General features: G+C 54.0%; 1 protein-coding gene across 1 annotated transcript; it reads right to left on the bottom strand.

Annotated features, from left to right (window-relative positions):
• Positions 1–1103: 1103 nt before the first annotated feature.
• Aars2 (alanyl-tRNA synthetase 2, mitochondrial) lies at positions 1104–12008 on the bottom strand. Its single transcript, XM_035452998.1, has 21 exons — positions 11746–12008; positions 11004–11195; positions 9911–10056; positions 9531–9698; positions 8836–9066; positions 6698–6806; positions 6313–6351; positions 6118–6229; positions 5565–5698; positions 5083–5227; positions 4673–4845; positions 4448–4561; positions 4202–4342; positions 3810–3947; positions 3620–3729; positions 3372–3480; positions 2998–3120; positions 2703–2813; positions 2118–2201; positions 1914–2024; positions 1104–1505 (listed from the first exon to the last, which is right to left on the bottom strand). Exons 1-21 carry the CDS (start codon positions 11971–11973, stop codon positions 1341–1343), a joined length of 2883 nt encoding a protein of 960 aa, XP_035308889.1. The 5' UTR covers positions 11974–12008; the 3' UTR covers positions 1104–1340.
• Positions 12009–12552: the final 544 nt, after the last annotated feature.

Below are 12552 nucleotides of genomic sequence, written 5' to 3'. Positions count from 1 at the left end.
TGCCTGCCCTCCTTGTCTGGTTTTCCCCTGGAAGCAGGTTCCACAAGGGGAGATGCCCTTATGTCTGGTGTTTGTCACTGTCAGTTGACTAGGCCCTGTGCTCAAAGTATCAGCAAGCCATCTGGCCTTACTTCAAACAAGTCACTGTTAATGAAAGGAATGACACAGGGGTGTGTGCCCTGATGTTCTGATTTTCACATGACACCTGGGTCTTGATAGCCAGGAGATCCTTCCTGGTACCTAGCCAATCCTGACCCACAGACCCCATCCGAACACTCTGGTGGTTGGATGGATGGCCTAGATTTAGGTACCAGATGCCTTTCCATAGGGTGAGCGGTCAGATTAGTGATGGGGTCTGAATGGCATGCTGAGGAAGGCCACTCTCATATTGCATTTGGGCGCGTGTGAGTCATATTGCAATGGCCCCCAGAATCCAGGACAGGGATTTGGGTGTGCTGGTGCTGGGGTCACAGTGACTGTGGGTCATCAGGTGGGTGCTAGGAACTGAACTTGGGCCCCCAGAAGAGCAGCGAGCACTCTGTTTTTTTTTTTTTTTTCCCCCGAGACAGGGTTTCTCTGTCTAGCCCTGGCTATCCTGGAACTTACTTTGTAGACTAGGCTGGCCTCGAACTCAGAGATCCCCCTGCCTCTGCCTCCCGAGTGCTGGGACTAAAGGCTTGCTCCACCACCATCCAGTTCAGGCCACTCTTTTTTAAACAACATTATCCTCCAGAACTCCCAATCATCCGTGAAGTACTTTTAAAAATTATTTTTATTATTTTCTGTGTATGAGTGTTTTGCCTACATGTATGTCTGTGTACCACATGCATGCTTGGTGCCTGTGGAGGTGAGGAGCCCCCATGTGGATGCTGCGAATCAAACCCAGGTCTTTTCAAGGACAAGTACTTTTTTTTGTTTGTTTTATTTTTCGAGACGGTTTCTGTGTGTAGCCCTGGCCATCCTGGAACTTACTCTGTAGTCCAGGCTGGCCTGGAACTCAAGTAGATCTGCCTGCTTCTGCTTCCCAAGTTCTGGGACTAAACATGTGTGCCACCACCACTCTGCTGGAACAATTGCTCTTAACTGCTGAGCCGACTCCCCAGGCCTGTGAACTACTTTTAATAGGCACTCTCAGCTACAATAGCCCAGGTCTTCACATTTGTTGGGATTGCTGCTTCTCAGTCCATGTCTGTTTCCTCTAAGTCTCCTGGTGTCAAGTGGCCCAGGTGTCCCTCTTCGGCTCAGATACCTGGCCTCCAGCTGCTGGCCCACCTGCCTCAGCCTCCAGGAAGGCCATGTGGCTCCATGAGGGCTCCAGATGCTTGCCTCATTCCTTTGGGTCAGAGCTGGTTGAGTGCATAAGCTCGGGCTGTCCCGAGGGCAGCCTCCAGGTCAGCAGTGTGTCCAGTCCCCTGGGCTATCACTCGAGAGCCCCAAGCCTTGCCTCCCATGTGGCTGCACACGGCCAGTGCCCAGGCTTCTGCTGTCAATGTGGGCATGGCAGCCTGGGGAGAGAATTGGGAGGGGAAGCCATGTGGAGCAGTCCTCACTGCCACCCTCCATTGAGTAGGCCCTTTGGAATGCAGTCACCAGCAATGATCACCCTCTCCTGGGCTGAGCATAAGGTAGGACATCCGGTGAGGGAACAAGGGTTGGACTGTGAATATGTATGAACACTGGAAGTGATGAACACCCCAGACTTATTTGCAAGGAACTGAGGCCTAAGAGGCAGTTGACTAGGGAATCTCACAATGTCTTCTGGGAAGGGAAAGTGGGTAGCTTCGGGGACAAGGAGTCTATTCCTGCCATAGGGTGTCCCCCCCTACCCTGGATCTCCTGCTTGGAAGGAATAAAAGAGGTGAAACCAGAGCTAGGCAGGGGCCAATTAGGGTGGGCTCTTGGGACTCCCTTACCTGGGACACCTGACAGGCGCACAGTACACTGCCAGAGGGCTGGGGGCTGAGTAGTAGCACTGACATGCTGGGGGCCTTTTCACACAGCTGCCGCACAACCTTTACCAGCGCCTGCATGAGGACAGACAGCACAGTGACCCGCCACACCCCAGAGGCCCAGGTCCTCCCAGTCAGGCCCTAGGCAGCCCCCTGCACAGCACTCACTGAGAGGGACTCAACAGAGACAGTGTCCACAATCAGAGGCCCCTCTGAGTGACGTTTCAACAACTCCTGGGATTTCTCTGCAGCCTGTGGGACAGGAAGAGCAGCAGAGGGATCAGGCATGGATATCCGGTCTAATAGATCCCTCCTTCCCATGTTCTCCTCAACAGGCCATCAGTTCTGAGGAGAGGTGCCTTGCAGGGGATCTGCCTTGCAGGGCCTGCTTTCTTGGGTTCCATCTGTGACCTTCTGTGACTGCCTCACCTCTTCTATTTTGTCATATGGCCCTACAAAAGTTGCTGAAGGTGAGAGGAAGAAGGCCAGATGGCACAGATGGACTGGGAGGGGACTAGAAACTGACAGTGAAGGAGCAATTAAGGCTGACTGGCATTTAAGGCAAGAGGCTGCCTCTGGGGAAGGGCTGGGTGAGAGCTATAGCCAGGCAGAGGTGGGAATGGCTTAGTGATATGGTGTCTGGTAGCAGATGAAATAGGAAGCTGCCCCTGATTGCTATCCCAGTTCTGGAAACCTTCTAGGGTTAGTGTGATGATATCTGTGAGTACCAGGCATGGCTGCACCTTCTCTCACCTGGCCCTTCTCCAGTTTCCGGATGGCAGTGTTGGCACGGCGCTGTAGCATCTTCAGTGTGGTCTGTAGCTCCTGCCGCTGCCACTGGGGCATCAGAGCAGAGTCTATGACCTGTGGGCAGAGCTTTTTGTTACCCTTGCCACAGCCCCAGAGAAAGGACTGACAGAGCCAGGGCAGGTACCAAACCAGATGGTCAGATGGAAGGCCAGGGGGGAGCGGGAAGGGTCCAAAAGAGCACGGGAAATGAACAGGGCCAGAGGAAGGTAGGGAGTCCAGTGGTGAGGGTGGCTCTGACCTCAGTGAGACGTCCTATGTCCTTAGATAGCTGATGAGCCTCCTGCAGGTCCTGGCTGCCCCGACTTAGTCGCTCCCTGGCTGCTTCCACCTCCTGAGACAGGCTCTGGCCCAGCTCTCGGGCCTATGGAAGGGGGCAAGAAGGTGAAGGCTCCAGATTTATAACACCCCTCTCCCAGGACAGGGTCTCGCACCTCACTGCAACCAGGGCCATGTTAGAAATATTTACCAGTTGGGGCCAGTCAAGGCACCAGCCCTAAATTAACAGCTGCCAGTAGTTGTTAGAGTCACGGCAGTGTGTGTATGGGGATGCTGGCTACACCACGGGCTATCCCTGAGCCTGGGAGTTAGCTGTGTCCCTTCGAGTATTCTTACCTGCTGGGCCTGCTCCCCGGTGATGGCCAGCAGGCGAGTGATGCCCTTGACCAGCTGCCGGCCCCCGATGATCACCAGGTCCCCCATGGCCCCAGTGCGCAGCAGGTGCCTAGAAGGAAGGTGGAGAAAGGGGAGATGATGGGGAGAAGGGTGAAGCCTGAGCCCAGAGCAAAGGCAGTGGCTGCAGGACTCAGGAAGGGTGAGGGTCCAGGAACAGGGACAGGGACAGGGTGGCAAGGGCCACTTACGTCCCACAGCAGAGCTCCACCGACGTCTGCAGTGCGGCCTGGGAGTCCGGTGCCAGTGCATGGGCCACAGGAACGCCCACTGACACTACCCGCACAGGGTCTGGGTACACCTGAAGGGAAGGTGGGACACGGCTCTTAGCCACCCGTGAAGGACGGGGAAGCCCTCTGGGATCGGCCTGCGACCACTCACCTCATCTAGTGAGCGAAGGCCGGGGACATGGGCAGTGTGAGCCAGGGGCACCTCCTCCATATACACGGCCTTATCCTGCCTCACAGCCTCCTGCACGTAGCTCTCTACTGTCCGGAGCTGCTCTGTGGTCAGTGGGGCCTGGGAACGGGGTGGAGAAACAGCAACAGGCACAGGTTTGGGAACTACGTTCCCATTGGGAACAGGGAAGGTGAGGAGGGGTAGTGGTGATGGGTGGTGTCCTGAGCAGAGGGGGACTTGCTGAGGTTGGGGTTCCACAGGACAGAATGGTGGTGCTGACCCATGGTCCAGGTCCTCAGACTAGTCAAACCACCTCCTGTCTGTGTGGCAGCATGCCACTTCCCATAAGGCCTGCCTCTCTGTGTCCAGCTCACCTGGGTGGCCACATCAAAGCGCAGCCGCTCAGGGTTGAGATGGGAGCCCCGTTGCTCAGTGGTGGGTCCGAGGGTCTTACGAAGTGCCCAGCTCAGCAGGTGGGTGGCCGTGTGCTTCACCATGCATCCCATTCGCCAGGCCTGGAACACTTTTGTCACCCAGAGTCCTGGGTGAGGGTAGGAGTGGAGAGGGAGAGGGGCTGCAGGGTATTTAGAGAGGCCGGGGCAGGGAGGGAGGGACCTTACCTCATCCACATACAGCTGCACTTGCTCCCCCACCTGTAAGCACTCGGTGGCCACGGCTTCATGCAGGATGAAGCCCCCACAGACCTGTGCCCGGGCCACAGGGAACAACACATCCTGGAGAGAACATGGTGCCACACTGACTGCCTGCAGCCAGCCCTCCACTCGGCTGCCCCCAGCCTCACTTTTGCCTCCCACAGAAATCGGACTGAGGTGCCACATGCTCACCTGCTGCCCTGTGCGAACAAGGTAGCCACGGTCTGAAGCCTGGCCCCCCTGTTCAGCGTAGAAGTTGGTTCTGTCCAACAGGAGGCCGCAGCGCTGGCCTGCCCCCACAGAGGCCACAGCTGTCCCGTCCTCTGAATACAGCTGTAGCACCTGGGCCTCACAGAGGCCAAATTCTGCCAGAGGCACAAGGATCATCAGGGTCAGGGCCTGGGGATGTGACGGGCTTGGGGTCTGAGGCAAAGGTATCTGACTTTAGAGGATGAAGTAGGGAAGGCATTTCCAGACGAAAGAGGCAGTGACCCCTGCTGGGCACTCTGGGGAATGCAGGGAGCTAGTGGCTATCATTTCCCTCCTTCCCAGTCAAGGTCATTTGTAAACTTGTGACTACCAGCCTAGGTCTAGGCTCTCACCATAATCCCCATTGGGTTGAAGAGAGTAGTTATACTTGGGGCTGTCATCAGTTGGGGGTACCCCATGACGGTGCAGCTCCTCCAGTGTGTGGACATCAAGACACAGTCCTTCCTCTGGAACTGGCTCTGCTTGCTGGGCCCGGTGCTGCAAGGATGGGTATGGGTGGGGGTGGGGCAGGAGCCCAGAAAACATCACAGGATGGGAACTGAGCCTATGAGAGCCCTGTCTCTGTGGACCCTGCAACCTGCATGGAATAAGACCTAAGGGGCTTTGTTGGCTTCTGGAAGGCCATCTTAGGTAGCTGGCAGGTATCCAGACATCACAGGGGTCAGGCCTCCTTGCCCACCCCTGGAAACCCCCTCAATAGGTTGGCTTCCCCTCTTCTGCGCCTGATTGGTCCCTGAGGCCGATGTTCCCTCTCTACAGACTGACCAGGGCTGAGAGGGATAGCTGGGTTTCCATAGACTCCAGCAGCCTGTACCTGGGCCTCCTTCTGGGCTAGCTCTTCCAGTCCTGCAGTGTCTAGCTGTACCCCCTTCTCCTCCAGCATTAACTCCACCAGATCCAGGGGAATCCCCAGGTTCCCAGACAGTGACAATGACCAGGCCACTTCAGCTGAAGAAAGAGAAGAGTGTTATGATGGGGGAGGAAGTGAGCTGGCTCAGGCGTTCTCAGCCACACACAACGTGCTAGTGCTCCTGTCCCCCCACTCCCCCCCAGGTGAGGAGCCATCTTCAAGCTTCAGGCTCCGAGGTCAGATAAGGGTAGCCCAACATACTCCCAAGATACATGGCATCCTGGTGGTCTCAGTCTAAGTTAAGTATGAAGCTGACCTTGGAAACAAGGCATGGGAGGTGGAGCTGGCTGGACAGTTAGGAAACGGGGTGGCAGGTCAACCACCTTCGAGAAACTTCCAGCAGAAGTTGGGGGGCGGGGTGAGTATGAGGTCCCTGATGGGCTGAAAGCTGCTGCCTTTGCTCACTCTGGTGTGCCTGAGTGAGAGTCCCTTTGCTTTACCTAGGCTCCCAACTCACCAGGGAATAAATCAGAAGGCCCCAAGCGCTTAACGGTGCGATCAATGATCCGCCGGCCTCGCTGCAGGGAGGCCAGGAAGGCTGCCTCATCCTCAGACACCAGGCTGGCGATCTGAACCAAGGCAGGGCAGAGAGTTGAGCGGGTGTTCCCTTGGAAATGGAATGGCAGCCCCGCCTCCCCATGAGGATCAGTACCTGGGCTGAGTTCTTCTGAAGTTCTGGATAAGCGGCTCCCTAGGGGTGCAGGACAGTGTGGGGGAGGTGAACAGCCCACCCTTCCTCCCTACCCTGGCATCAAGGGTCACCTGCCTAGGAGGCTAAGATACTCTGAGAACTGGGGAGGGACTCAAACGGGGAGTGCTTTCGGGGGGGGGGGGCAGGCATATAAGGAAGGGAAGGGAACCCTAAGGCCCAGCATTCTGAGCGAGGATTCTTTCAAGATCTCCCTGCTTTCTGTGAGCAAGACCAGCTTTCTCGGCCTCCTTGATGGGGTGCAGGACCAGACAGTGAGGGCGGCTTGGTGGTCGGCTGCCAAGGACCCAGGAGGCATGCAGAAAGGAGGACTCGGCTCTGAACTTACCAACGTCTCCACCACCACTGGCACCAAGCTGCCTAGAAAGCCAGGCGGTGCCCGCAAGACCTCTGTGGAGAAGCGCACAGCTCGACGGAGAATCCGACGAAGAATTAGCCTAGAGGGGTTCACAGCCCGGGTATGAACTCCTAGTGGTCATCTGACCACTCCCTGTATTCCTTCTGAGCTCTTGATCTCTTCACGATCCAGCGCTGTTCACCCTGGAAACTCAGCAGCCGTATGTATGCGGGTGCGCATCCCGCCAGAGTAGAAGCTTGGAAAGCAGACACAGATGTTGACTCTGCTGACTGGGAGGTGCCTGTTTTCCTAAAACTGACACATCCTGGAACACATTCAAAGGAGGGCCAACTCCAAAACAAGCTCCAACCCCCGTTATTCAAAAGAACTGAGTTCGAGGCAGCCCTACAGAGTGAGTTCCAGGACACTCCAAAGCTACACAGAGAAAAACTCTCGAAAAACCAAAAAAAAAAAAAAAAAAAAATCCCCCCAAATCCCCACAGAATTGTTCTTGGAAAGTGTTTTCATGCTCCTCCCAGGTGTAGTAGATAGGAGTGAGTTTACTTCAGCTGTTACTTATTTGCCTCTGTGGAAAAGCATGTGACTTGTCCTTGTGTATACCTTACACAATGAGATTCTTCCTAACCCTCCAAGTATAAATTGTCTGATGCTCTGAATAAAGTTGGCTATTGTATGAGACTTACTCAGCCAGGGTCACACCACCAGCTAGAGTGGTAACAACATCCAGAACGGCCTTCCCAGCACTCAGGAGGCAGAGACAGATGGATCTCTGTGAGTTTGAGGCTAGCCTGGTCTACAGAGTGAGTTCCAGGAGAGCCAGGGCTACACTGAGAAACCCTGTCTCAAAAGACCAAACCAAAATGAGCCAAACCTGCCTTCTGGAGAAGCCGATAGCAGAACTATGGCCCTTGTGGCCATAGTGGCCATCACCTGCTGAGTTTCCATCTGTGCTGGCTAGTTTTATGTCCTCTTGACACAAGTTAGAGCCATTTTTGGAAAAAGCAATCTTAATTGAGAAAGTGCCCCACAATACTGGCAAGCCTTTCTTGCCGTGGTACCCACTGTCCTCTCTGGAATAAGCTTTCTGTGCTGACTCTCCTTTCAGGTTTGAGATCAGAGGTCATCCCCCTGGTAAGTCTTCTCCACACAAGTACTGTAACAGCCCCGCCATCGACCATCTGCAATGCCCGTTGCCTGCCCAGAACCTGTGAGCTCTGATCTTATTTTCACAAACTGGTTTATTGTCTGTCACTCATGCTTGAGGGTAACTTCTGTATCTATTTTGATCCTCTGTTCCAAGCATAGAGGTTTGGGATTAGGGGCTGGCCAAGCCACGCCCACCCGTACAGCTTCTTTCCTTAGGCACAGGACACCACTATACCAGGGTACCAGAGGGCTAATGGTATAGTGGGTAAACTCGAGTAGACTGGCCCTCTCTGTCATATCCCCCACATTCTCTGAGAAGCATATTCCGTCTCCGGAATGCAGGCCTGCACTGTGGACTACTTATCAATTACAGGGCCCGAAAAACTTCCCCTTCATCCGAGACCTCTAAGAAAGGACACCGCTCAGCCTCAGGGACCTGAATTCTTGTCAGAGTCCTGCCATGCTGCTCTCTGTCTGTCCATGAAGTTAATAACTCTTTCAATAAATCTTTTATACAAAGGACAATCTGCTTCAGTGTCCCCTTGAACACCAAGCCCAGAATCTTTCATAAAGGACTCAATACATATTTTGAGGGGATGAGTTAGGAGCAACATCGAGTAGCCATAAATCCCAGCAGCATATTTGGGGTCCTCAGTTGTACTGTCCCTGCATGAATGCGCTTGAGTTCGCAACAAATAAGCACCATGGGGCAGGGGGTACTGGGGAGGTGGCTCAGCTGGTAAAGCGTTTGCTCCACACGCACGAGGCCCCGAGTTTGGTTTCTGTAATCCATGTAAAATGGCTGGCACAGGCACATAGGCCTGTAATCCCAAAGCTGGGGAGGCAGAGACAGGAGGAGCCCGAGGCTTGACGGCCAGTGTTGCCTAATTGATGAGCTACAAGGCAATAAGGGTAGACATCATTCCTTAAGATGACACCCAAGGTTGTCATCTGGACTCTACGAGTGCGTGTGTACACACACACACATACACAGAGGTGCACAGACCCTGGAGAAATAACAATGGCGCTGAGGCTGGGGTGGACTCACCTGGTGTATGGCACTGAGCAGTGGAGAGAAGAGGTCGGTGTCATAGGTTGAACGTCTGCCCTGTAGTACAGCCACCAGCCTCTCCAGGCCCATTCCTGTGTCCACGTGTCGCTGGGGCAGCGGCTGCAGGCTTCCACCTGCCTCTCTGGCCAAGGAAAATGTGCAAGGGGAGGCCAGCTGAGCCTGCCAGGTGTGAGGCGGGTACTCAAGCTCAGCAGAGACAATGAGGACCCAGGGGCTGAGGGAGGCAGGAAGCTGAAAGACAGTACCCCCTTCCCCTCCCTACACAAACGAAGACTGTGACAGCCTTGAATCCTATCCTTTCTCGAGAAGGTTAACTCCGTTCTTCCTCTCGCTGGGGCCCTTGTCAGGACCCAGACAAGCCTACTAAGCCAGATTCGCTGTCTTTGGAGAGGCATGTCAAGACATGTTAGAAGAAAATCTCAGTGATCACTAAGTTCGACTCCCTCATATGAGGTCAAGAGACCAGGGAGCAGCAGCAACTAGTTAAGACTGTCATGGACAAGGACTAGAATTAGGTAAGTTTCCATTTAAAAAAAAAACATGTAAGCTCAGCTAGGAACTAATGTATGCTCCAGTCACCGTTACCTGCAGTGTTGCATGAAGACCAGATTCCAAAGCTCTACCAGCTGGGGAGCTCCCACTCCCTCAGCCAGGTCATAGTGGATCTCAGTGCAAGGCCCACAAGGCCCAGTGTCTCCCATCTCCCAGAAGTTCTCTTGGAGTCCGAAGGAAAGCACTCGGCTGGCAGGCACCCTGGGGAGGAAGCGGGATAAGCGGTGAGAGACGGGCGTGTTTGAAGCTGGCACCTCCTCTGCCATGACAACTTCTCAAGTCCAGCTCAGGAAGAGGGGTCCCAGGCTCACCCACAGCATGCTAGGGCATGCTGAACTCTGACCATTTGTACTAAGGGTCTGCTCTTCAGTCTTCCTATTCCTGGGGTGCACAGAAGAAAGGGGTTCACTTACCCCAAGCTGAGCCAGACGTCTCTGGTCTCCAGGTCTGGGGCCAGCCCTGTTTTGGTGTCACCACCAAAGTAGGAGACCCATAACCTGTCCTCAGGGATCCCATAGACCTGTGTCAGCAGTTCCCAGGCCATGCCACAAGCCTCTTCCTGCAGGGGAAACCAGCATGGGGGTGAAGAGGTATTCCAGTCAGGCCGTGGGAGTTCAAGGACCCAAGACAAAACCATTCTCACTACCCACCCTATTTTCAGGCCAAGCCATGTCCTTTTCTGCCTTGAGTTCTCCCTGCCTAGAAAGTGTCTTCACCCTTATAAAGCTCATCTCCTCGCCAGTCCCAGATGGATTCCATCTTCTCTACAACTCCTCCACCCATCCACCCTGACCTGGGAACTTTATGTCCAGTGATTATCAAAGCATTGCTGTCTGGCCATCTGTTCATATAACTTTTTCTTAAAGATTCATTTATTCATTATATATACAGTGTTCTGCCTGCATGTATGCCTGCACTAAGGAAGAGGGCATCAGAACTCATTACAGATGGCTGTGAGTCACCATGTGGCTGGGAATTGAACTCAGGACCCTGGGAAGAGCAGCCAGTGCTCTTAATCTCTGACCCAACTCTCCAGCCCCATGTTCATATAACTTTTAAGCAGCCGTTAGGCAGGAGGCACAGGCCCTTCCTTGAATCAGGGAAGTGAGCCACATTCCTTCCTGTTGTACGTCTGTATGCTTTCGAGCATTTGTGTTAGGTGTGGGTATGAGTGTGTGAGAGTTAAAAGACAACTATGGGTGACCGTATTGAGGCGCTTTCCACTTTTTGTTTGAAATAGGGTCTCTCATTAGCATGGAACTCTGAATGTAGGCCAGACTGGCTTGCCTGTGAATTTCCAAGGATCCTCCTGTCTCCGTCTCCCATCCGGAAGCTCCAGAATTATAGGCTTTCACTTTTTATATGAGTTCTTGAGGATCCACAAGCTCTTTACCAACCAAGCCATCTTTCCATCTCCCCATCACATGTCATGTCTAGCACTCGGCCACAGTGTACAGCATGAGGGTTCAAAGACTTAACTCTACAGCTTACCTTAAGGAAACTCACCTTAAAATATTCACCCCCAAAAGCCCAATTGCCAAGCATCTCAAAGAAGGTATGATGCGAGAGGTCTCGGCCCACATCCTCGAGGTCATTATGGCGACCTCCAGCCCGCACACATTTCTGGCTATTAGCCACACGTCGGAAGCCCGCCATCTCACTTCGGGGATCCACTGTGCCCAGGAAGATGGGCTTGAACTAGAAGCACATAAAAGTGGGGGGAGGGAGTTCCTTAGTTCCGTACAGAAGGTTAAAGTGGGGAGTGAGGAAGATGGCCGTTCCAACCCAAGGTTATTTGTGGCCCCAAGGGTGCAATGTGGTCTTGGCCCTGAGCATCCCAGGAGCTCAGGCAGGCATCCCTGGTGTACGTGAGACAGAGAAGAGGTAAATAAACCCAAACCAAAGACCTCCTCCTTAATAAAAGTAGCAAAATTTAAAAGTAAGAAATGGTTGGACAGTCAGAGAACGTGGCAAGTACGCTATAAACATACTTAATGGATGAATTACATTTATTTAAATAGTCTTCCACTCGGACCCTGACCCTCGAGGCTCTACTCTTGCTGTCCAGGGATAATAAGCTTAATTTCTCCCCTCGTCTCCAAATTAATTCCCCAACACCTAAACAAGCCCCAGGTCATTTTACCCACAGCTCTGAGTTTCGCCCCTCACTTTTCTGGCCCAATCCCGAAGCGCCTTTCTCAGGCAAACTCCAGAGCTCCGCCCCCGGCAGGTGAGGCCCCGCCCCTACCTGGTTCATGCCGGCATTGACGAAAAGCAGGCTGTGGTCGCCGCGCGGCCTCACGGAAGCGGAGGGCACGAGCTGGTGGCCATGGCGATCCCGGAAGAAGCTCAGGAAGGTGTCCCGCACGGCCGCTGCGTGGGGTGAACGGGACTCGGTTGAGAACTGCTGCCACGGGCACGACCTTCCGATGGCTCGCCGCAGCCTCCCGGCTGCAGCAGCCACCGACGCCGCCATCTTAGCTCCGGGCAACGGCTTCGCAGGGTCAGAGAGTGACGTATGGAAGGAAGCCTTCTGTTTCCCACAGCGGCCCCTGGCGGATGGAAGACTTAGGGCAAGCCTCTGCTTCCGGTGGAAGTGGTTAAGCAAGGGCATCCCGCTCTCGAGGCGGTGCGGCAATACCACTTTGCACACAGTAGTCCCTTCATTCACCCAGCGTCAAACTGATATCTATAAAAAGATCGTTATGTGCTAGGCTTTATTTTGCATGTTAGTAACTAGATTTAACACAACGAATACCTCAGGTCCCAAAATCTATATTCTGGTAGCAATGTTTGATATGGTACCGGTTTTGTTGGGTTGCAATGAACAGGTGTAGGTGCGATTCCGTGCGTGGGTTGTGTGGTTTGTGCTGTTCCAGGCCGGAGAGTGCCAAGGGATCATGAGAATTCAAGAGGTGGTCAGTGAGTACAGAACCCTGCGTGAGTGCCAAGCACCGCTCCAGGACCTTGCCGTTCCTTCCTCTGCCCTTGGTTTTGGAGAGAGCCACGTTGCCTTAGGGACTGAAGCAGGCTCTTTGGAGCCGGAGTCTGGTGG

Source organism: Cricetulus griseus (assembly GCF_003668045.3).
Source record: "Cricetulus griseus strain 17A/GY chromosome 1 unlocalized genomic scaffold, alternate assembly CriGri-PICRH-1.0 chr1_1, whole genome shotgun sequence".
Taxonomy (NCBI): Eukaryota; Metazoa; Chordata; class Mammalia; order Rodentia; family Cricetidae; genus Cricetulus; species Cricetulus griseus.
Note: the sequence above shows the minus strand (reverse complement) of the source record. Positions and strands in the feature narration are given on the sequence as shown.